This window comes from Paralichthys olivaceus, chromosome 14, assembly GCF_024713975.1.
Source record: "Paralichthys olivaceus isolate ysfri-2021 chromosome 14, ASM2471397v2, whole genome shotgun sequence".
Lineage (NCBI taxonomy): Eukaryota > Metazoa > Chordata > Actinopteri > Pleuronectiformes > Paralichthyidae > Paralichthys > Paralichthys olivaceus.
In genome coordinates this window covers 14,313,931-14,337,810 of record NC_091106.1, presented here as the reverse complement: position 1 = coordinate 14,337,810, position 23,880 = coordinate 14,313,931, and the positions used below count along the sequence as shown (strand labels likewise).

General features: G+C 40.0%; 1 protein-coding gene across 2 annotated transcripts; it reads right to left on the bottom strand.

Annotated features, from left to right (window-relative positions):
* Nucleotides 1-232: 232 nt before the first annotated feature.
* Nucleotides 233-23,851, bottom strand: parga (poly (ADP-ribose) glycohydrolase a). Of its 2 annotated transcripts, none has more exons than XM_020097415.2 (18): nt 23,686-23,851; nt 22,958-23,020; nt 21,850-22,503; nt 21,616-21,748; nt 20,857-20,979; nt 20,649-20,729; nt 20,209-20,283; nt 16,357-16,449; nt 15,005-15,159; nt 11,829-11,908; nt 11,667-11,727; nt 11,214-11,289; nt 9,712-9,859; nt 4,495-4,573; nt 4,224-4,332; nt 3,630-3,735; nt 2,253-2,381; nt 233-1,503 (listed from the first exon to the last, which is right to left on the bottom strand). In XM_020097415.2, exons 2-18 carry the CDS (start codon nt 22,984-22,986, stop codon nt 1,340-1,342), a joined length of 2,295 nt encoding a protein of 764 aa, XP_019952974.2. In that variant the 5' UTR covers nt 22,987-23,020; nt 23,686-23,851; the 3' UTR covers nt 233-1,339. The 2 variants fall into 2 exon arrangements, with proteins under 2 accessions (XP_019952974.2, XP_069394365.1); XM_069538264.1 differs by lacking the exon at nt 23,686-23,851 and adding an exon at nt 23,117-23,246.
* Nucleotides 23,852-23,880: the final 29 nt, after the last annotated feature.

The following is a 23,880-nucleotide window of genomic DNA, read 5'->3' as shown; positions in this document are numbered from 1 at the left end:
CAACACTTCTGCAATGAAATCTGTTATTTCTAAATGACCTGAATTATTAAGATGTGCAATTATAAAGAAACTACAAGGTGATAATAATGCAGAATGACCTCTTGAAATAATTTCTGGGTAGCATTAAAAAGTTTGAGTCACCTAAAGCTTAGTTACAAAATCTTTAAGTCGCTGGTCCCTGAAAGATGTTTGGTCATTATCCAAGTAAATCGTATTGATTTGAGCTGAGAGATTAAATTTTAACTGTATATACTTTAATTAAGAAATTATAATAAAAATAGTACAACCTAAAAACCTAGCATACAGTACTATTCAATACATTACAGTCTTTAATCTGTGTATCCATAATTAAACAGAATCCATTGTCAATCAGGAAATACAGTGAATAATGATAATAATAACATTAAAAAAACAAAACAATCACATTCCCAAAGTAACTGTTGGGTCAAAACATTGAATAAAACTATATTTTGCGTGCAATTCTTTCTTGATCTGCTCCCCTCTTTATTCTTATGCAGTATCAATACTGTGCTTAACACTGATTATAGAGTGTGGACTGGTTTCTGGTCCACACTCTATGAGAAAATGATCCATGGTATAAATTGACAACAACTGTCTGAAATGATTCTCATACTAGGGACCGTTTTATTGATAATTTTCATTTGTATTAATAGAAACCTTAAGGACCATATGTGTGTTGAACTTCGACATCCTTAGAGGATCGAAAAGAGCAGCATATGTTTGTAGAATATTTGATACATAAATGTTACCATGCATAGACTACAGAATGGCATCTCATCATCTCTCTGTACTTAGGAACCTCCCCACAGCCTGGGTATGGTATAATCGAGGAAATGACAAATTCAAAAAGATAAGCAAACACAATATAGGAGAGATAACCAGGAGGTAGCGTCTCCTGGATGATCCGTAGTGAAAAGTGTCCACAATCATGCATATGATGACTATTTGGACATATTTGTAATTATGGTGTAAAAACTAAAGAACTCCACATCACATTTAGTCTAAAGAAAGGCCTAACAGCAACCAGGATTTACTATTGCTATAAATCTCTGAAACATTTCACCACATCCGGTGGCGGGATACTAGTGTCCTAACACCATCAGCGAGAAAGGCAAAACTGTGTTTTGGTAGTTTGTATGTTAGGATCAAAAATTTAAAGGGAGAGTGTGTGTTTGTGTTTGTGTGTGTGTGTGTGAGAGAGATTGTTAGCACAAGACTGACAGCATATTGAGTTCTTTGAACCTGGAGTCTCTGTTTCGCAAAGAGACAGGTGGAGGGAGGATGAGTCATCACTCCCCATGTTAATGAAAGTCTGACGTTACAGGCGACATCCCAGAATTCTGTCTGTGTCTGAGGCATCGGCTGTTGCTGGAGAGGAGACCTTCTCGTAGATGAAACTGTAGAGACTGACGTCAGGCCGAGTCGTGCGGCAGTTCTTACACACCACGCTTGAGTACTGGTTCAAAAGGCTGTACAACCGTCCTGGGAGAGTGGAGGAGAGGACAATGAGACAGAGGGAGAGGATGGTGCAGGGGTCCAGAGGAGGAAGAAATAGGGTAGAAGATGAAGCAGAGTATAAGAGAAGGAGATAAAAACAACAAACGGGACGAGATTCAGTGGTTTAAAAATGTCACCGAGGCTTTGTTTTTAGAAATTACTGTTACCTGTAGCAGTCAAAGAAAAAACCAAGAGAGACCAAAATTGCAAGAGGGAAAAAACATGACTTTGTTCGTGGCTCATTTATGACCAAAACACACACACACACACACACACACACACACAAGCCGTGAGCTTTTTCTCTGTAGCTCCACTTTAGGAAATGGATGGCTAGAGGGGAATTTCTCTGAAAGGCTTCAATAAATGTCAGTGGAAGAAAAATGAAAAGAGGGGGAGGGGAGAGGTATAGGGTCAGTCCAAGCAGTAATCCACTCTGCGGCGGAGGCTGAATGGATGGGCTGAGGAGGAGATGTGGCCCATAAGGTGGAATAACTTAACATAGAGATGGACTGCATCCTGTTATTTATGCGCACTGTACCCGGTAATGACAAGGACAACGTCCATGTGCTGTACGAGCCCCCCAAACTCAGCAGGGGCTGATATCATCACAGTTCCTGTTTGTTATGTAATCTACTGTAAGAGGCAGATAACAGCTGTGTGTCTGCAGCTCCACCAGAAATTCCAACTCACGCATTGAAATGATAACAACTTTTGGTTTGGCGTGCAAGTCTTACCAACGTTGACTTGTCTCTCTGTGAGGAACGTGTGCATTTCGTTGACGTCTCTCATGAGCTGAGCATCACCGAATGTGAAGTAAGCCACGTCTCTACCAGCCTCTGCTGCAGCCATCAACTGAATCAGTGCTGAAAAAATGGGGGGAAAGACAAAGACAAAGGAAATCAAGCAATAATAACTTTGTATTAGTGTCATTCGTATGCTTCAGCTATAGTGTGAAATCATTAATGTGTTATTGTGGCCACTGAGTAACTAACTGATTGGTCAATAAACCAGGTGCTGCTTATGGCAAAAAAAAAAAAAACACGAGTGGCAGCAGCAATTTGTATCAGAAGAGTAAATAATCCACCAATGGCAGCACAGCCTCATCAACGTCACTCCATCTTTTAGCTCTTGCAAATTGGGTCTTAAGACTTTTAAATATTTAACAGAATGGATATTGATTTCAGATTAATGAACCCACAAAACAAACCATCATTTGCAAAATGTCTGTAATCTTTACACACAACATAACAGCTTAGTCTTATGTAACTACCACGTCTCAAGTCAGCCCCGAGAATTGAATGTAAAATATAGCTATTGCCTTCTAAAAATACCAGCTATGCTAATTCCAGGGCTAATGGGCGGGGTCCCCGGAAGCTAATACCATCCTCAGGGAATAAGTCAAGTCCAGTGGATCTATTCATAGCACGCTGTAGAGGAAATTAACACCTTCTGTTCACCATGAAGCTGCACACAAGCACAACAATGTTTTTGTCACAGATCGTCAATTTCATGAAACCAGGCATAAAACAGTGGATGCTCATTTTGTAACATGTGAACTAAATTAAATGGTAAAAAAAATGTGTCAGCATTTGCTGGAAATGCAACTGCCGATAATTTGCAGCATGGCGTACTGGTAGGGGACAGTACAGGAGCCCCTGGTTATGAAGAGTGATGTTGTGTAAAGCCACAGAGACCTGCATCAGCCTGGATTTATGGTGTCCCTACCCAGTAATCAATCGGCCTTTTAATGGAAAACATAAACGTGCGTCAGGTGATCAATAAAGGTAGGAAAGGAACGGTTGAGTGACACCCTGGGAGAGCTACTAATTGACCAGAGGGGTTTGAGAGAGGCCAGCATCTGGGACTGTGCCATAACGTTCATGCTGCAGGAATACTGACTGCTGATGAAGGAAGGATCCTGTCTGAGCTACTGATATTTAGCAGCTGCTTAAGATTCCAAAGTTAAAAATGTAAAAATAAGTAATACGATGCACCTGCTACCAATTCTATCATTTCAGCTCTTGTGTATGAAATATCTGTTGATTTCTACATATTTGTTGACACACACACACTCTTTTCTTCCCCCGTATTTTTGAATCACCCAAGGCTACCTTTGAGTCTTGTGTCTCCCCCAAAAGCTCCACAACCCCAGTTGCCCGTGGCGACTGCAGAAAGGTGCCTCTTGTTGGCGTTATTTCTAAAGAAGCCACAATACGCCTGCAAGGTGGGAGAAGGAAAAAAACGTGAAAAACTTTTTGCACAATTTATTACAGTTGTAAAATGAAAGACTAGGAGATCTTGTTGGTGGCCTTTTGAATTTGGTGGGTTTTATGTAGGTTGGACATCAAAAAACACAGTGTGAGCCTGAGGTAGAAGCGTAAGCAATACAATTCAACATACAGCTGCATAGCACAGCTATTTCCACAACTGTCAGCAGGTGCTGTTTATTTAGCTGTTTGGTCAGATTCACTGTGTGCAGCCCTGAGCTAAATTCAATGGCATTAGAGATCACAGAGCCTTTAATTAACATCTCTGCAGGTGGTCTCTGATAATGTGTCAAAGTTCAATAACAAGAGCTTTTAGTGAAAAACAACATAATATTGTTTCCATCCAGTAATTCCATCTTTTATCTTTAATATATTCTCACTCTCTCTCTCTCTCTCTCTCTCTCTCTCTGTCTGTCTCTGTCTCTCTCTCTCTCTCACCTTGTTGAGCTCTCTGGTCATCTTCTCTGGGAGAAATTGCTCTAAGAAGTGTCTGTATTTAAGAGCATCAATGGCCACGATCTCTGTGCATCGTCTTTGCCAGTCATCCCTGGAGTGAGAGAAAATTAATGAAACAAAATGAAGGATAAGACTGAAAATTACTTAGAACAATCTCTGCATCTCCCCCCCAACTTTTTCTGTCTGAATCAAAGATTTTAAATTGAAAATATCAAAACAATAATCCCCAAATTTTTATCCGCTGAAATAATACCTGGGCGTTTCATCGTTGGAGCTCTCCTTCCACTTGTAACTCTCAGCATAACCAGAATATTTACTGTACTGTTCAGTGCCTGCAGAGAACGAAGAAAAAAAACACACATTACTCAGTATTCAGCGGTCAGCAGGCACAGTGGGCCTAAATCTGTTTCACTGCCTTCTTTCTTAAATCTAATTTAGTGCTTTCTATGCTCCCCATGTGAGTTCACAGTATCAGCTTGCATTGGATTGCCGTAAATAAAGGCCATTGATTTAATAAGTAATCCGCTTTGGGGTTTGAAATGAAAAGCTTTCAGCCATGATAAAAGCAGCGGTTTGAACAGAAGACGCTAACACGGCCACATTTGCAGAATACTTGCAAACCATGACACATCAGCATATCATTTAATCACTTCTTTTACCAAGACAGTATGTTTTTTATTTATTTTTTTACTTCGAACATTATGTGTCAGGGCTCCAAAGATTTCATTATTTGTCATTACAAACACAGTGGCAATCAACTCGAAGCACATCAGTGAAGAGAAACATGTGATTAACATAGTCTAAGAGGTTTTCCTGTATGTACTGGCACAGTTAAGTGTGGCACTAGCAGAGTGGGGTAGAATAAAGTTTATGATAACTAGACAAGCTATTTAAAAAGCAATGCCAAAGATCATTCTTTAGAGCATCTCTTGAGACGAGGTATTAAAATACAGTGTTAACTTTCTTAAAATTGACTTGATTTTATTTCAAGAATGTACTGTCTACTAATAGTGCAACTGTAAAAAAAAAAAAATTACAATTTTTCACAAACCCCCTTAAATCTTTAAACGTCCAAGTATGACTCAAGTTAATAGCTAATGCACCAGTGAAGGAACATAAACCGATAATGGCAGTAAAGCTGGGCAAAGAATTGTTTCAACCAAAAGCTTTGGCTAAACTTTATTTTTAACATATAGTGCCATTTGAAGTCCAGTTGGTTAAATTAAATTCTACAACGCTAGCGACTCCTAACGTCAAACGACAGGATACCCCTATCACTTTCTCCATCGAGAGATCTATCCTCCTCTTCCTTCAACATGATCCTTTTTAGTTTGGCAACAGCCCATGACAGCACTGCTGCTTATAGGCCTCCATCACCACATTCCATTAAGGATCTCTATGTTCCGATTTATGGACAAACATTTATATGATGTTCAAGTTCCAAATGCACCTCAAAGACCCACCTGAACAAACCTCTGAAGAGAAGAAAGTCTTATTAAGGAGTGGAGGTGAAAAAACAAAAAGACGGGAAGAGGGACGGATAAAGAGTATCAAAACAGAGACGAGACTTAAAGAGGAAACACTGCCTGCGTGCGAGGAATATTCGGAAGGTTTTAATGAATCTATGGCGTAACTGGCCCATTCCATTAGCAGAGCGATGACCTTAGTTGGGCTATAAATTCCTTTCTGTCCAAAATGTAATAAAGTTAAGTGGAGAGGAGGAGGAGGGAAAGAGGGAGGGAGGCAGAATTATGGGAAGCAAGGAGGGGGTGACTAACTGCTGAAGGTGACTTGCAAGAGACAGGATCTTCGAAGAAGACAACACGGCGCCATACAAAACAGATTATGATAGCTTTTCAGAGGGAAAGGTAAAGGAAAAAAGAGAGAGAGAGGTCGATATTTACATGTATTGTATTTGTTTGGTGGTGCTATCAGTGTGGGTCAGGAGGCTCTAACAGCTCTCTGCTCTTCACAACCAGGCAAATAGCAACAAGTGATGTTATGTACAGATTGTTCCCAAAAGATCACATTCACCTTCTCTTCATACTTTGATGTCATTGTGTCTTTCTTGCTAGTCACAGATTCAGAGGAGACTCCACAGACAGAATCAATCAAATAAAAAATTTGGGAACAACATTTATATTTGAGTTCCTCTTCAGCTAAATGTCAGGAGGATGGATCAATCAAGTCAGAATAATGATGACTTGTGTCAACAAAGACACATCTAGGAACTCCATGTGTTTCTTTAATGGGGATCAGTGTCTAAAAGAAGTCAGAGGAAATGTTTGAGCCCCCCACAATGTCTCAGCTTGGAGGGTAGTACTTTGGTAAAGTAAAGATTGAGTGCTACAGTGTTTTATATCAGCCAGTATAGTTAAAAACCTGTGTGTGGGTGAACACAGGAACAAAAGCTAAATACATTTTATGTCCCAGATAGATACAAATACAATGACAGGACAAGTGGATATAACATTCATTTTGCTATGCTAAGCTACAGTGCTAAAGTTAATTAATGCCATTTCAAAACAGTGAGGGGCAATGCCATGAAGTGACCATACAAACCCAAAATAATTAAGGTAAATTTGTTTAATTGTTAAATTAATATTTATAACAAACATGCCTCCATGATGTTCATCTTTGTGCATTTTTATTGGGATCAGCAGACAATGAGGTATCGCTGAGAAGCAGGAAAATAGTAGTATGGTGAGCGGCTGAGGAGAAGGAGGAGGGGCGAATGAGAGGGCAGTGCACTTAGATAGGTTGACCGAAGCCGAGTGAGTTGGAGGTTGAAAAATAGAGCAATTCTGCTGGGGAGAAATGAAGGATAACTGGGCAGTCCCAAGTGAATCAATGCAATGGATTTACCTTCGAACCAGATGGAAGGAGGGGGGGAGTGAATGGAACCCAATAAACACACAGGGCTCAGTGAACGGCAGAGAATAACTCAGAGACCAAACTAAAACATGTTCACAACATGTTACACAGGAGAAAGAGAAGGGAAAAACACCAAGCAACATCAAAACATTAAAGGTCTTATACACCACACGATATGAGGGTGTTTCTCTTTCAGGGTATTCACACTGGCAGCACCATATAACTGGTTCTAGTACTATTTACTTTGCACTTTTAATCATGCAGTATAAGCACAGTGTGTAACAAGACAAAACGACTGTATATGTCCTCCGTCTCAAAATGCTGTGGTGAAAACACAGTGGTTTTCTGAAAGTATTGATCCACAAGACATAATCAAATATATAAACAGAACTTGAACACTCACTGTCTGCTCAACAATAGCTCCATTCCCTCTTCACAAATAAGCACCTTGTCTCTTAACTCCATGGAACCCTTCAAATAACCCGTCATAATATTTTACTCATATTAAACAGGACAAGACCATTGTCCACAAAGACTCTTGAATGGATAGACAACGTTTTCTTTTTTGCTCAGCATCATGATAAAAATATAAATGGAGCGTATCCTCTGGTCCTGTGAATGACCCATTTTTGAAAAAAGGAAACAACTTATAGTAGAGTGTAAGTATTTGGACAATTGCGTATTCTTGTCCTTCAGGCTTTGCGCCTCTGCACGTCAAACTTGAAATAAAACAATAAATATTACATTAAAGCATCAATAATTTTACTGGTTTTACACAAATATAGAGGGAACTACGTGACATTGTGCTCTAAATCTGTTTCAATAAGGTAAAATACAAAGATCTGTCCGATGCAAGTTTGGCTCAAGGCATTTGCAAATGAACTCAGAGCACAGAGATCAGTGGTCTCCACAGCAAAGAGCGAAAAAAAAAGCTGGGGAGGGAGGGGGTGTCATGAATAACAGATAAGAAATTCTCTTTTACTGGAACCAGTTCCTGGATTGATCGTCCCTGTTCACAGGAGCTGTCTTACCTTGGGTCTGTTATCTCAGGAACAGAGACTCCAGTGAAAGAATACAAGAAAAACAGAGTCAGCTCGTCCTTTTCACTACCTGATACCTTTTAGCATTTTAGCATCAGAGAAAAGAGCAAAGATCATGCAATCTGAGAAATACTTGTTTCTTTTTTTCCCTTACAAGATAGAGCTCTTTTAACAAAAATAGCAAATATAGGTTAAAATTAGACACTTGTCTACTAAATGTTCCTTTTTCCTTTTAACATTATTTAATGCACCGGCTAACATGACGCAGAGTAGATAGTGGAGATATCAAATTTACAGGGAGCAGGAAGATAATGATGATGATCCACAAAACTCTGTATGGGAGATATCTAAAGCAGCTGGTTTGACCAAAACATTTTTAATATGATGGGTGAATTTTTTAACAATTGGTATGCAGTGGTAAACTAGAAAATGCCAAATGGCCTGGTAGACAAAGAAGCATAAGAAAATAATTTGCATGGTTAAGAAAAACCCTTTTAGAATGCACAGCAAATCAAGAATGCTCTCCAGGAAGGAGGGCATTCGTTAAAGAAGTTGCCCAATCATGCAAAGAGAACCTGGTCGTTTTGTGACACAAAGTTCTATCCACAGAAGAATCAAAAATCAACCTGTATCAAAATGATAAAAAGAGGAAAGTGCGGAGAAAATAAGAAACAGCTTAAGACCTATAGCCACCACCTCATCTGTCAAACACGGTGGTGGTTCTGTTAAAGCCTGGGGGTGTATGGAACTGGCACACTGGCATTTATTGATGATTTCGCTGCTGACAGAACCAAGAGATGAATAGCAGAAGTATAAAGGAGCATTCTGTCAGCTCATATTTAACCGAATGCATCAAAAAAATATATCACTGGATGATATTTTATCACATGGCTGGGCAACACTCCTAAACATACAACGAAAGAGCTTTTCAAGGTGACGAGGTGAATATCCATGAGTGTCCAAGTGAATCAGCTGATATCAGTCTGACTGACCACACAACAAGCTTGAGCTGAATGTAGCAGCAGTGAAGCTCTGAGAGAGAATCGCCACGAAAGTCAGTGTTGTTAAGTGCAAAGAATCTTTCACAAAATAGGATTTAGTTTGACTTCATTGGATCAGTCCAGCTACTTATGCATCCTGGAGCACTATGTGTCTCAGGGGTTGTAACTCCCACACAAATCTTTCTACATTAATGTAACCCTACTCAAATTAAAGTGGATATTTGGTATTTCAATATAGCGTCCATTACTTTATTTTAAATTAAATTTGCTAAAGTTCAGTGCCTGAAGAATGAATGTGTTATTTTCCAAATGGCTTAATTTTGGACTACACACACACAGCCTCAGTTTTTACAAAAAACGTGTTTTATTCTAGGACTTTTATTCTATTTAATCATGAATGATTTTTAATTCTTGACTTATCTGTTGTGGGGGAGGGTTACTTATTTCATATAAATTAGTCTATATAATAAAGCAAGTGGATGGAAGTAGAACTCATGTTACCGTACAATAATTAATGCATGACAAAGCTGATCCTAAGAGTGAGTGACAACGTACCTGTTATGATGAGGCATTCATTGTACTCCAGAGCTTCGGTAAAAAGACGAGAGATGATTAGTTCAGAGTTGATGAGGAATCTGATTTCTTCCTGCACCAGACCATGTCCTGTTACTCCTCCACCCACAAACCTATTTGCAAAGTCCACCTCAGGAAATAAAAGAAAATAAATGTAGGCGTTAACCTAGATGAAATAATCCAGAAATCAGTTCTCATTTGAAAAAACTTTCATCACCAGCTTTTCTCTTTCTCTGACTTTGACAAGAATCACCATGAGGATGTCATGTGTGTTTCACTGAAATGTTTTAACAACTATAATGTGAACTGCAACAAAAATTAAAAAAATAATCAGTGGTTCAGTTCTTTGGTTTAAGACCAAATATCTGCACAAACAAACAGCCTCACATATCTGCAGGCAGGGCTGCAGACTCTGAAGCAACTTAAATTCTTTTAACCGTCTGTATGTAACAGTGTATGGACTGAGATACAAATCCCCAAAAGAATGATGTAATAACGAGATATAGCAGTTTGTGGTTATTTCTGTGACTGTTGGTTCAATGCAGGATATATTTTGGATGCCATGTGATATAAGCCCACTCCTTGTTTTTGTAGTATGGATAAGGGAAGACTTGCTTCAAGCACGATGCTTCTCTTTAAACGTTCTGTCAGGGGTTGAGGGTTGTGCTTACTGGCCCACAGCTACGTCAGTCTGTGTGACAGCAAATGTGTTTTTGTATGTGCATGTGTATGTTTTCTTAACCAGTCGTTCAACCCCACGCCTCCGCCACTGGGTCACCCCTAACCTCACCCCTCCTCACCCTTAAATCTCACCTCCTGACAGAATGACAGCCCTACTGAAACTCAACACACTGAGAGTGCCCAGGCCTACTGAGGTAGCCATCAATCCATCCGCAACACTCCTGGCCCACTGGGTCGCCGCAGAGAGACGGCTCACCCTCTTCATCTTTTTCCTCCATACACCTCCTTCTCCCTCATCCCCCCACCCCAGGGTCCTTTACTCCACCCCTGCCTCTCTGAGCTACTCAAGTGTATACATCAGCTGTCACCAGGAGAAAAAAAAGCACCACCCACCCTGGAACAGTGAGGGGAGTAAGGAGACGGGGTGAATCAATTCAGACAGAGAGAGAACCAATAACTGTTGCAGATATGCAAAAAGAAAAACAACAGATTTTGAGCAGAAGTCTGACAACTTCTGGGACAGAGCAGTAGTGCCTCTGCTATTGAAAGCTACAGAGAAGTCACGGTGAAAGTATGAGTCATAAGTCAGGTTTGACAACACCAACAAGTGCAAAAAAGGTATGATACATTAAATGTGATGCTCCAACCCACCAATCCAGACAGAGTTTGTGGCACCACTGTTTAATAACGAAAGAAGAATTTTACACCGTTCAGGGAACACTGGCTGGTGTACTGATTTCTATCATGCCAGGTTGCATAACTAGTTCAACATGGCATTAGAAAAACTGTAAAAAACCACCAACCTGCAGCATCCCGTATCCGTTGTCCTCAATCGTCCCCTCACAGCTGATGTGTAGACGTGTCAGTTGAGTCTGACAGCTTGACAAACAAAACAGTGGAAAGCTTTCAGTTATTCCAGCCAGGTAAACATGCTTTCGTGGAAAGATTTCCCCTGTACAGTTTTTAAAACAGGATACTCAACAAAGTGTGGACTCTTCAGTATGTAGTAGAACTCATAATAAATCAAGTTTCCTGAAAAAATATACAATTTATAAGGGCACCAGGAAAATGGTCACACATTAGATGGAAATCTGTAAATATCCCCTGAAACTTTCCTAGTCACCAAAGTGCTGTTAGGATTTCACTATGTTGACTTAATGTTATGCTTTAAACTACTCCTGTAATAACATATATACTGCTACTTTTGCGTCATTAAGTCATTTAACTTATAATATTAGTAGAAAAGAGAATATTACCTTTCCCAGTTTGGAGGATTGTTCAGTGCTTGTCTTGTGAATGTAACAAGACCCTTGGGCCCTTAAAAAGTAGGAAAATTATAAACAGAATAAAATTAAATGAAAATCATTGAAGAGAAAGAACTGTTGCAACTTCATGTGAGATATTTTTGTGATGCTTACTGGTTTGTGAAACTCTCCTGAAGTAACACAGCAGTGTTTTCAATTTCTCGATCTTTCTTGAAGAAGAACCTTCAAATAACCTGGAATAAAAAAGAAATGGGAAAAGAGAACTTTATAAAAGGTTCACACTTTTTTTAACAGCACATGTGAAGGTCTTCAGGGTCTGATAACAAGTGAGAATATTGGTTTCCATATATGTTACATTTCAGCTGATGAGAGGTATTAATGTTTCACTCTGAGTCATTATCTACAGCTCAGTGCACAACCATGCTACGGCATGTGATGAGTGAGGTCAAGCTTTCAAACTGACACGATGTCTCTCCCATCTATCTCCATCCTTCATACAATGGCACTGCCTGAGGCCGTGTTTCAGTTCTTCAGAGTTACCATAAAAACTAGAGTGGAAGGAGAGAGGGAGGGAGAAAGAGAGGAATAGAGGGAGCGTTCGGTGGACAGCTTAAATCACCCCATACTGGTACTCTCCCTCCATTAAAAGCAACCTAAGCTGATGACTAATCACAGTTCAACATTCATCTTTCCCTCCTGCCGCTTTTTGCCAAGACCAGAAAAAAAAACAGAGGGGATAAATAAAATTAAAAGGCAATGCACTAAAAGCCCTTAAGTGGGGCGAAAAATCTGATTTATTAAAGACAGTTTATTAAAAGACACATATACAATGTGTGAAACATGGCTGGATGAGTGTGAAACTTCATCCAGCCAGAGGAGCTCCAGAGGAGCAACAATAATCATAAATGCTGAAGACAGAAATTTAACTAATTAAGAAAGATTTTCAAGGACAGTCATATTAATTATTGGTTCTTATCCACTGTAACCTTTCCTGCGATTTGAAATACAGCATGAGACAATGTTTCAGACAGTTTCACCCTTTCCAATTAAACTATTTTCCTAAGCCATCACAGGCCTGGTCACCATGGTCACTCAGTGCACAAACAAAAAAAGAGGATTTATTCTTTGGTAATGAGCTTTCATCGCAAGCTAAATTGTTGGATGGGTCTCCGATGTCATTTTCTTCTCAAGCAGAGGAGAGCGCAGGCTAAAGAGATAACTCTTCTGCCTTCTCTCCTCCCCCCTCAAATCTATCCATCACTTAACGGAGGACAAACCTTGACAGTTCTGCCAAAACAGCAATCAGCAGATTGCTTGCTGCTCTGCTTGTCCATGACAGAGCGCTACTGTAACCAATAAGCAAAGTGACGGACACTCCCTCAATTAAAGGAGGGAGGAGGGCTGGTAACGATCTGGGGGACCATTTTAGACCGGACTGGTTGTCTTGTCTCATCTTCTCAGACTTTTTTTTTTCCTTTCTCTCTCCTGTATTTGGCTGCAGGCAGACATGCTGATAGTTGAGGTCGGCCCAAGTGCGTGCAACCGAGCGCTGGCACGGGTCTGAAACAGCCAGCCCTGCAACTGGAATCAATGCTTACATTATTACAGAGGCCTCTTCACTCAGACTGCCACTAATGTTTGATGTCGAGGAAGATATCATAAACACAGACAACTGATTGTAAGAGTAGATTACAGTTCAGATAAAATGAGGGAATTAAAGGAGGGACTGTGACCAAAAATCACAGATAATCAATGTGACTGTCCCTGAGATTCATAATATAATACTACTTGACCCTCAGAGGAAGAGCAGCTGGCTAATTAGACTCTGGATAGCAGCTAGTGATCATGCAGATTCCAGGGAATATCAAAATCATATAGTTCTAAAGTTGACCTTCATGCTCTGCAAAGAGTGGCATCACAATAAGAACAATGTTTCCAGTGTGCCAGGCAACAACACCAGAAGTTATCAATAGTGAGGAGACAGTGATTACAGGAATATTGAGTTGAAATCTGAACAAAGCCCAATGTCTAAGTCAGTGCCAAAGGTTTATAAAAACAATATCAAAATATCATTATAAATATATTACAAACCCCACATCCCCCATTGACAACTTCTAAGATTTGTAGCCACTACCAGTTGCGGCTAGCATACATTAAAAAAACATAACTCCCACTGTTTTCAACAGTACGCCCGCTGAAAGACATCTTATTAAATGTCGAGGAACAATGACCAAACAAAACAATAAACAACAATGACATCTTTTTTCAAACAAGCTGGACTTCATTAATCTAGACGACAGTTATAACAGAGCACCTAAGTGCAACTCTCCCTCTGCTGCTGTCTGCACATGTTACACTAACAGAAGGGAGGTTGTGTTCTTCAAGACAATTTTACAATCAGTCAATATGAGGCTCTCAGTGAAATATCTGTGTGTGGGCGTTTATGTTTGCCGATATGCAACAATGTAGAAAACCGAAAAGATGAGTATTTATGTTTATATTTTACATTTATATTTTGATGATGAGTGTGTGCAGTTTAAAACACTCCATCAAAACTTTTTTTTTTTTTTTCAATTAGCCATCTCAGGCTTTCTTTAACAGACCACTGGTTCTGAGTAGGTAGAACCAGAGAACAACGATTTAACACTCCCACTCTGAATCTTCCTCCCACACAGGAAGACATAACAAACAATCTCAAATAGATTCTCTGCCCACAGTCTTATTCTCAAGTCAATAAGGTGACAGGGACAGTTACAGCATGCACGCACACACATGCGCACACAGTGTAAGAGCATGACTATGAAATAAATAAATATGCAATTTTAGAAAAGACAAAGTTGTGAATCCCTTAAACATGCCACTCTGGATTAAGTGGACACTTGATAAACAAGTAAATAAAAAAAAATAAAAAAATCATCTATTAGGTGTTTTCAAGGCAGTAGTGCCCCCTCATGGAAATATGTTTATTTTTCTCTGAATGGTGAAATCACTGAAAACAGAGCCACTCAAACAGAGTTGTGAAATGCCCAATTATTGGACAGAACACTGAAGAAAAGATTTTGAGAAAACCTGAACCTAGTTTGATTAAAAAAACCTGGCCACAGGTTCCACAGACATTGAGGCATAGAAAAAGATTTGTTGACTCCTTTCAGTACAATCATTTTCCTGTGACATGAGATCTATTCCTGCTTTAAGTAATGACTTACAAAGCAACTCGTGGGCAAATCTAAGTAAAATACTAACAGCTGCACGTTCTTCTATTACTCTAATGAGCTACTGATCAGTGTTTTCTCTCTCTCCAGTTTTCTGCAGGGGATGATGTCTTTTACCTGTAGAAGTTGATCTCAGGATAATTGCAGTACTCCGACTTGCGGGAGTTGCGTCGGGGGAATGTGCAGAAGAAGGCGTTGGCCAAAAGACAGGCGATTTGCTCCTGAGACAGAGTCAGTGAGTGGTTCATCCTTGCCTTCAGCAGGGGAATCGGCTGGAAATAGAAAAAAGGAGACTGAATGTGTGTAGTCAAATCAAATAAAAAAATCTGATGCACAAGGGATGAGATAGGGAAATGTAGAGACACAAGGGCAGATGCTGAGGAAACATACAAGGTTATGTGGGTGCGATACTGTAGGTCTAATGGGGGAAGATAATTGGTTTAGTAATCTAGCAAGCAGGGGAGACAAGGAGACTTCCATTAGGTAAATGGCTGGTAGTAATTAAGGTCCTGGTTTTCTTGCTCTCCCCCAGGTTCGTTCAGTCAGACACATGAGGCCCATCTATCTTCACTGATTAGGGCTAAAGAGCCTCCCAAGGCTGCCTAGTTAGCAGATCAATACCTACTCTAATAACACACACATAAACATTAGCCTTGATGCTTAATACTGCAAAACAAAGCGGAGAATCAGAAAGCTTCATTATCCAAGTGCTGCAAATGACTTGGGAGGTGAAATCTGTACCAGAAATTCCCTCCTCATGTTAAACATTAGCATAGTTTCTGTCTCAAATAACAGCTACAGGGGATTTCCTCTCCTGTCCAGAGTGGGAGCTAAATTAACTTTATTAAATCAAACTGTAGGCTCAATATTAGATAAGTGGATTACAAAAATACCAATCCAGGCATTCTTGCATTGCTATAATTGATGACAAGGAACAAAAATGAAGACAAATGGAGTTGACATTTAAAAAGATCTGATATCTGATATGGAGCTGATCCATCAGGGGGTGATATCAAAGCCTGTTTCCACAAAAATATACTTCTCAGGAAAGGAAAGGCTTGTGTGGAAGTCCAGACTGAAATTTTAAATTCATAACCAGTTCCAGCTTAGTGGAGCAGTGAATGCAAAAAAGTAAGGGGGATTTTCTCAAGTGCACAAGCATTACGCATCAGCTGGATGACAGGACATGAGACGGACCTCTCCTCTTTCCATCCTCTTTTCTAATGAAGCAGTTCTTTATGTGGACCAAGAGGGGGAATTTAGTATCGACCAGTTGTAGCTCATGAGCTGATCCTGTACAATATGTACCATCTAAGGAGAGGTGAGTCCTTCCTCTTATGTACGGTGGACCCTTGACTTTTTATACCCACTTTAATGCAAACATTCACCTTTTATTTTACTCACACACTCCCTCTCAGCCACGTGAATTCACACTGTGTACTTCTATAAAAATAGTGAACTGCACTTACCATTGTGCAGAGACGAGGAGCGCTGAGTGCCAGTTCAACCATGGCAGGTAAAATGACCTCAAACAGGTGTTGTACCTCGCAGTGCTCAAGATACTGGAGAGAAGGTAGAGAAAAGAGACTATTGTTAAATGTGATAACTCTGGAGCTGACTGCCTGGTTAGGCAGGCAGTTACTCAGAGCCAGCAGTCAGAGTGAATGATGAGATCTGAAGTGGCAAACTGGCTCCTAACACCATTAATTTAAATCTAATCTTTAAGCCATTTCATCAAAAATATTCAAGTCACAACCACATTCATTTTTGATCAATGTTATCTTATTAATTAATTGCTAATATGATGCATTTTGGTATAAAAATACTACAATGAACATACTACAAACACCCAAATGTGAGCAAATAAATTTAAATTGAGCAATTTTTGTTTTGTTTCAAATCTATAATCAAGAGCGTGTTCTTGTGGTTTGAGAGCAGCACTTTTTGATTTCACATTCAGATTGTGTAATGTTTTCACTCAAAACCCTGCGCTCGCACTCTAATAGCACCTGCTTGTGCTTGATTTTGCTCTGCTTGCCCCAACCAATAGATTGCCAGGTGAAGTGTTGACAAATTAAATTGTCCCACATTGCATTACAAAAACTGAGAGTGAAATCAATAAGTCCTGCTCAAACTGAAAGACCACGCTCTTGAGTAAAGAAAGGAAAAATGACTTGATGGAAATATCAGATGGTGTAACAACAGTTTACAGTCTGAGTTCATAACCCAATACCAGTAAACCAATATCCGAGGGAAGTTCTCTCATATCAAAGAAGAAAAATCAGTGTCGGTGAAGGCAACAGAAGTTTATTGGTGTTATAGTGAGGAGCTCCCACTGCTCAGTTATCAATAACCCCAACACTTCAGCAGTGACGGAAGAAACAGAACGCTGCAGAGCTACTCGCTACACAGAACTTGTTTCCGAGGAAACTGCCATCAATCTAAGGAGAGCCTGCCACGGCCGAGACATCCATACTTCAGCCTATAGCTTACCTCAGCATCCATCTGCAGTCCCCTCTAAAATAAACACCGTTATTCCATCATAGACCCAGATTTACAATGCAATCACTTATGAGTGTATTGGCTTTGAGCGTCACCGACATAAATCACTTGCCTTATTCTATCAAGGTAAGCGGGGGGAGCTTGGGCTGATTAAATGGAACTTCTGGAGCAAATGCAAATGACCAATTGTGGACAGAGTGGCAGGGTGGCTTGATTTTCAACGGGAAGACTTTGGTGGGCGATTTGGCCGGAGACATTTATATAGCTGCAGAGCAGGTCTGACTAAACGCTGTCAGAAGTAATGAGCTGGCAGACATCATAAAGCGCTCCTGTGGGACTAATAGATGGTAGTTGGTGATGCAGCAGGATGAGGGTAGATTCCCCCTGCGCTTTCCATAGCTACAGCAGCCGGCCACAACAGTAACACAGCGCAGGTTGGGCTGCACAAACAAACTATACCTTTCACATGAATATGTATATGAGAGGTGAGCTCCAGATTTACTGCTGCATGGACTGACGATCAATTTCACACTGATATTCCATACATTCTGGTTTTTACGTTATTTTTATTTCCTGGCAGCCCAACTTAAAGCATGTCTTGATTTAAAGTGTTTATTTAGAGGTCTACAATTCTCCTATTTCTGAGATAGAAGAAAAAAAGTGACAGGGGTGATAGTATATTGCAGTCTTGCTCCTGTGTGGTTGTTTACTACTGAAACATCACCTGTACTTATTTCAGGACTGCTCTCCTGCTCGGCCTTCACGCATTCATCAGAAAGTGACACAGTGACAGTTTCATTTGGCAGGAGAGAAGCCCTAAGACAATTTACAGACAAGCTCTAATTTGAATAGCACTTTTTTCCTCCCTATGGCTATTACACGTTAAGCAGAGTGTCAATCACCAGCCTGGGAGCAATGTACCTCTTGACAGTCACCCCAGTGCTGCAGCAATGTTGCTCCACATTTAATTAGGTGTTCTTGGTTGAGGAGTGCAACAGTTAGGATTCAAACTCACCACAAACTGCAGCGAAAGAGGAGTGAATTGCGTTGTGAGCAGAGGAGCTGCACAAAGTATTCTGTCAATTTCAGATCTGTTTGGGCGGCCAACCACCGAATGGCTGTAAACTCTTTACTGCATTAGATGTGTGTGAAAGACAAATGACTTTGGATGATGCATGGCTGCTGCCGAATGGCAGCTGTTAATCATCCCTGCTCGAGTGTTTGCAAATGCATCCTCGTACGGCATCCATCAACGGATGGAAAAGACAGAAGACGGTAACAACCAGTGAGCACTGTGTATCTATACATGTAACTAACTTAGCAGCCTTTCAAAAAACTTGTACGAACATTTTTATCAACTAAGGAACTTTGCCAGAATCCATCCTATGCTAAATTTGAAAGATACAGAAACAACTTTTATTTCTTTATTACCTTTGGATTATTGCGACATCCTCTTTACATGCATGAATATTAAAATAGGTGAATGGTTTCACACAGTAGAGAACTCGGCCACCAGGTTTTTAATCAGAGTGACATGTGAGAACACATCATCCTAGTTTTAGCCTCTTTACACTCGCTTTTAGTTCATTTTAGAATACATTTTAAAGTTCAATCAATGACATTCAGTGGCAGGGTCTTTAAACTGTTCGAGATTCTAGGCTAAAGACTGAGGGGGACAGAGCTTTTAAAATAAAAGCCCTAGAATACCTTGTCTGAGGAAATATGACATGGTAAGTGAGTAGCTTCATTTAAATCAAAGCTTAAAACATATTTTCACAGTTCTTTACAGTTTTAAATGGTCTCTTTAATGAAACTGGATTGAGCTTTAAAAAGACTTGAGACAGCTATTGATCTCTCAAGCTCTCTGCATTATTCTAAAAAATAACTTCAGAAGAGGGAGGGGAAAAAAATATCATTTTTGAATGCTCTTAATTTAGCTGTATAAATAATCACTGAGGTTTCAAATATCAATCTGACTGGACTATAATTAATACCAAAGAGGTCCATTAGCAAAATGATCTTTTTTGTAATGGCTCTAATCAAAAGAAATCAACTTACTTAGAAAGAATGTGACAGCAAACCACAAGAATGTACATTAGCAAATTATGCTTCAAGCTGAATTTAACTTTAATTTAAGTTATTTATCATCTGTTCAAAGATTGTCTTCCTTTTTGGCCACTTTGAGTGGTAATATAGTCGATATATTGACTCAGTTCCGAGGATAAACACTGGCAGCTGACAGTTACTGCCAATAATACTTATAATTTATAACAAACTCAAATAATACAACATTTTAAGATAAATTAGTTTTTTAATAACTAATCTCATGACAGAAAATGGTTAATAATTATCCCACCTCATTTTCCTACTGAAGAAAGAAAGAAAAGACAATGATTTCCCCTGGTTCACCTGCAGCAGCTGCTGCCGTTATGCTCTGTGCTTCGTCTGTCCTAACTGTATGATGCATATTTGCTCCTGTGAGACTCTCAGGTAATGGCAGGGGGCGACGCACATCGGCGCAACAGAGGAGAGCAGACTCCTCACTATAACAACTCACGCTTCATCCTTCTTTAAGGTACATTTCAAAGTCATAGTTAATTATTGTGAGCTAAACAAACACTGTGAGGTAAGGTTCATTGGGGCTAACTTTCAGAATCTATTATGCGCAGAACAGGCTGCATTTCACTGATGAGTACTTTGTTTACATGTCTCTTAAATTACATATGTAAAAGGCTGCTATAATGCAAATTGCGAATTTGAAGAAAAGTCTGGTGTTTTATCTTCTGTACAAGACAGAGTCAATGTTTTAAACAGCTTACCTCTGTGCAAAGAAGGTTCAGGGCAGTGAAGTCCCATTTCTTTGCATGTGTCGTGTTGTATCTCAATATTGCATCCTGAGAAGAATGATTAGGAGTTAATAATTTATTAAAGACACATTTTGAATATAAAAATAAAATGTTGGCAATGGAATAAAAGCATTTTAAAACACAAATATATATATAGGATTAAAAGTCTTTTAATGCATTCTACAATTGATGCGAACTCTGCCACCATGTGGCTGTATGTGGAATGAGTCAGCTGCAAGAGGAATAATGTAATGAGCAGTGGATAACTCTTCTCACATAAAGTTAAAGTTAAAGAACATAAAGAGGGTTATTTTATTAGGGTAATTTTTGTAATTTTTATGTAAAACACCTCATACAGACTTCTCTTGGTGGGTATATGTGGGGAACATGTTCACCAAATTCAGTCGTCTTACCCTCACATCCAGAGAACTTTTGAACCCTCCCCGCAAGGCTGTGTGGATCAGATCCCACCGACTTTGGACACCACCTCCGTCCTATGTGCAACAACAATAAACAAATAATTTTACTTCAATGTTCCTAATGTAACCTTGTTGTAACACATTGACATAGTTTGATGAAAGGCTGTGATGCAGCTCAAGAGTGGGACAACATCTAGTTTACCTCAGTCTCCATAGGAAACAGGTTCTTCTCAGAGCAGGGCATCTTCACTGACACATCCTCCCACGCATCTTTGAACTTTGTGGGATACGGCACAGGGACCTCTCTCTCTCTGAGGAGATCCGTCTGTAACAGGGAAATGAAATGTCTATACAGACTGTCTATACTGTTGTTTACAGAGGTGTGATGGTTAACGCAAATATTTTCTCCTGCATTAAAATGATGTGTGCTACAATACTTAGAATGAGGACTAATGCTAAATACACAGTAAATAAACACATAAGCTTTACTTTTGTTTTACTAAATGGCATATCCATTTGCTGGCTGACTAAACAACTGAAAGCTGTCTAGTTTGTTGAGTTATGATTATCTGGGAACAGTAATTAAAAATCTAATATCATTGTTGTGATTTAGGGGGTGATGGGCAGAGTCGTGCTTGGGTGGCAGTAGCTGTTAAAATAAGTTGTATCTACACACCAGCACTGACACTGCTCCTGAGGGAATAGCAGTGGAGGACACAGTCTGATTGGAGCTTTTCTGACAAGAGACCCTGAGGGGATCATGGACGATGACTTCACCCTGCCCAGTGGTGTCTCCCTATTCCTCATTCCTGCAGTCAGTATCTAAACAGCCTATTTTTCAACACTCCCTCTGACACGTTTTCATCTTATATTGTCTCCCACTACAACACAATGTAGTCTCACAACAAAGAGTCACATACAATCCCCCCCACACACCCAAACCAAGTGGCTGTAGACTCACCCTGATTGTAATAGTGTGGTTAGGCACTGCTTTCAGGTGAGATAGAGGCGGGGCACACTGGGGCATTCTGTTCAGCTCATCTATGGGGGTCCCCAGCCATCTTTTGTCCATGCCATGCAATGCAAATGAAATACTGTAAAGAAAAAAATCACAAGTCTGCATAAACCAAGATTACTGAAGGACAAATTATTGTGGACAAGGGTAAAAAACAAAAGTGGAAATGTTCACTAGTACCTTTCACCTGGCTGGCTACTGATTAATTCCTGGCTCATATCAGATGAGCCACTGTACTCTGCTACCTCAGTCCCTGTGGCAACAAGGTGGGTTCCTTCTTTGGCCGAGATGCCAGAGTCTGAGTCTTTGACAGACGACTGTGATTCCACTTCCTGAGCCTTTGCGAAGCCAGAGTCCTCCGCACAAGCACCGCCATCATGATCTTTGTGTGCAGAGTTGCTGGTGAGCATGGATTTACAGACCGGACTGTCAGGACTAAGCATCTCCACATCACTGGGTGTGCTCACATCCTTTCTGGTACTATTACCGAGACAGAGGGTGAGCTTGGGGTTTGGAGAGTGTACATCAACGCAAGTGGTTTTAACAGGATGGGGACCAGGTGAACTGGGCCTCTGACATTTCTGTCCATTAGAACATTGTGTTTGAGCCGTGCTACTTCTGCAGTCGGCAAGGCCAGATTCATCCGGCCCTCCTGCAGCCCCACAGTCCATTGAATTCTGAGATGCGACTTCATCCTGTGTGTTTTCTGTTGGGGCAGAGTCTTTTGCAGTATCATGCTTTTGCGGTTCACGAAATAACTCATCTTCTCCATATGTTAAGTTTGGTTGTGGGGCATCAATGTTTACGACCTCTGGGATGACTTCACCAGTCACACTGCAAGGAGAACAGAGAGAGAACAGAGTGAGAGAAGGCTTATTTGAGGAGTTTGAGTAAATAAAGTCAATATTAACTATTCTTATTACTTACTTAATAAAAACCTGAGAACTTAAGAAGTGCAATAAAACACTATCAATATCAATAATTTCCAGCATAAAGTCCAGCATATATCAAAAGCTTTCTTATGCATTGTGCATTGTGCAGCACAGTTAGGAGGTTTAACCAATAATTGATGACAAACTTATGTTTGCCTAATGAAGAGAGAGAGAAGAGGAGAACTTATTATGTGCGTAAAACTTTAAAGTAATAAAAAAACGTTTTATTAATTGTGATAATTATCGATAATGGCTAATGAATGATGTGACGTTTTTTCATCTTGTTATAATTTTTAGCCATCTCATCCAGTTGTATTTCAGCACATCAGATCCTAAGGGCTTCATGAATGTCTTACCTTCTCTGAGAGTCCATAGTTTCATCCATCTTCTACAGCTTATTCAAGATGAATCGACAAAAGCTGATTGAGTAAGAAAAACATTCCGCGTTGAAACACTGACAAACATTTCTGGATCATTTTATACAGGACAGCTCAGTTCTGGTGCAGCATACATACCACAGAGAGACAAATATAAAGGTTTGTATAAGACTGAGGTTAGAGGAGGCTGCTATCAGAGTTCTGTTCTCAAAAGAGCTCTGTCCAAATCATGAAGCTGAGCAGCTCTCTGTGGTGAAAGTCTTGTTTAAATACAGTCTATGGGTGAAACTGAAACCTGGACAATGTTTTGAGATGATGATGGTCACAGATATAATTTCAACCTTCAGTTTCACTTAGAATAAAAAACACATGCTGGTCAGCAGATCATCATGAAGAAGAGCCAACACTGGCAGGTTTGACATAGCTTCACTAAGCTAACCTGTAACTGTATCTTGACTTCATACTATAAATAGTTACTCAGCTATTAGCGGCACACCCGCTTTCCGGAGGTTTCTGTTTTGCTTCAGTCTTGATACGAACACGTCATTGTGTGTCACAACACAAGTCACCTTCTGCTAACTTAGCATTGACAGGCTAAAAATATAAACGTTAGCCGTTAGCTTTGTTTATTGTGGATAGCGCCCACGTACTTCAACCTCATCAAGCTAGCAGTGCCGCGTCTATTAAAACCAAGAGATACGACTTACAGGCATGTCCCGCTCTCTGTGAAGCGCCTGAGTTCGCTGCGTCACATTATTTAACATTTATTTTGAAATGCAGCCTTTTGTTTCTGGCTCTAATGGTCCAGTTGCTCAATTACTTTCCCTTCGCTGCTGAAAATGCTACCGCTTGACGGCAGGACAAAGAGCGACCAATCAAAACGCTTTTCTGGAGAGAGGAGG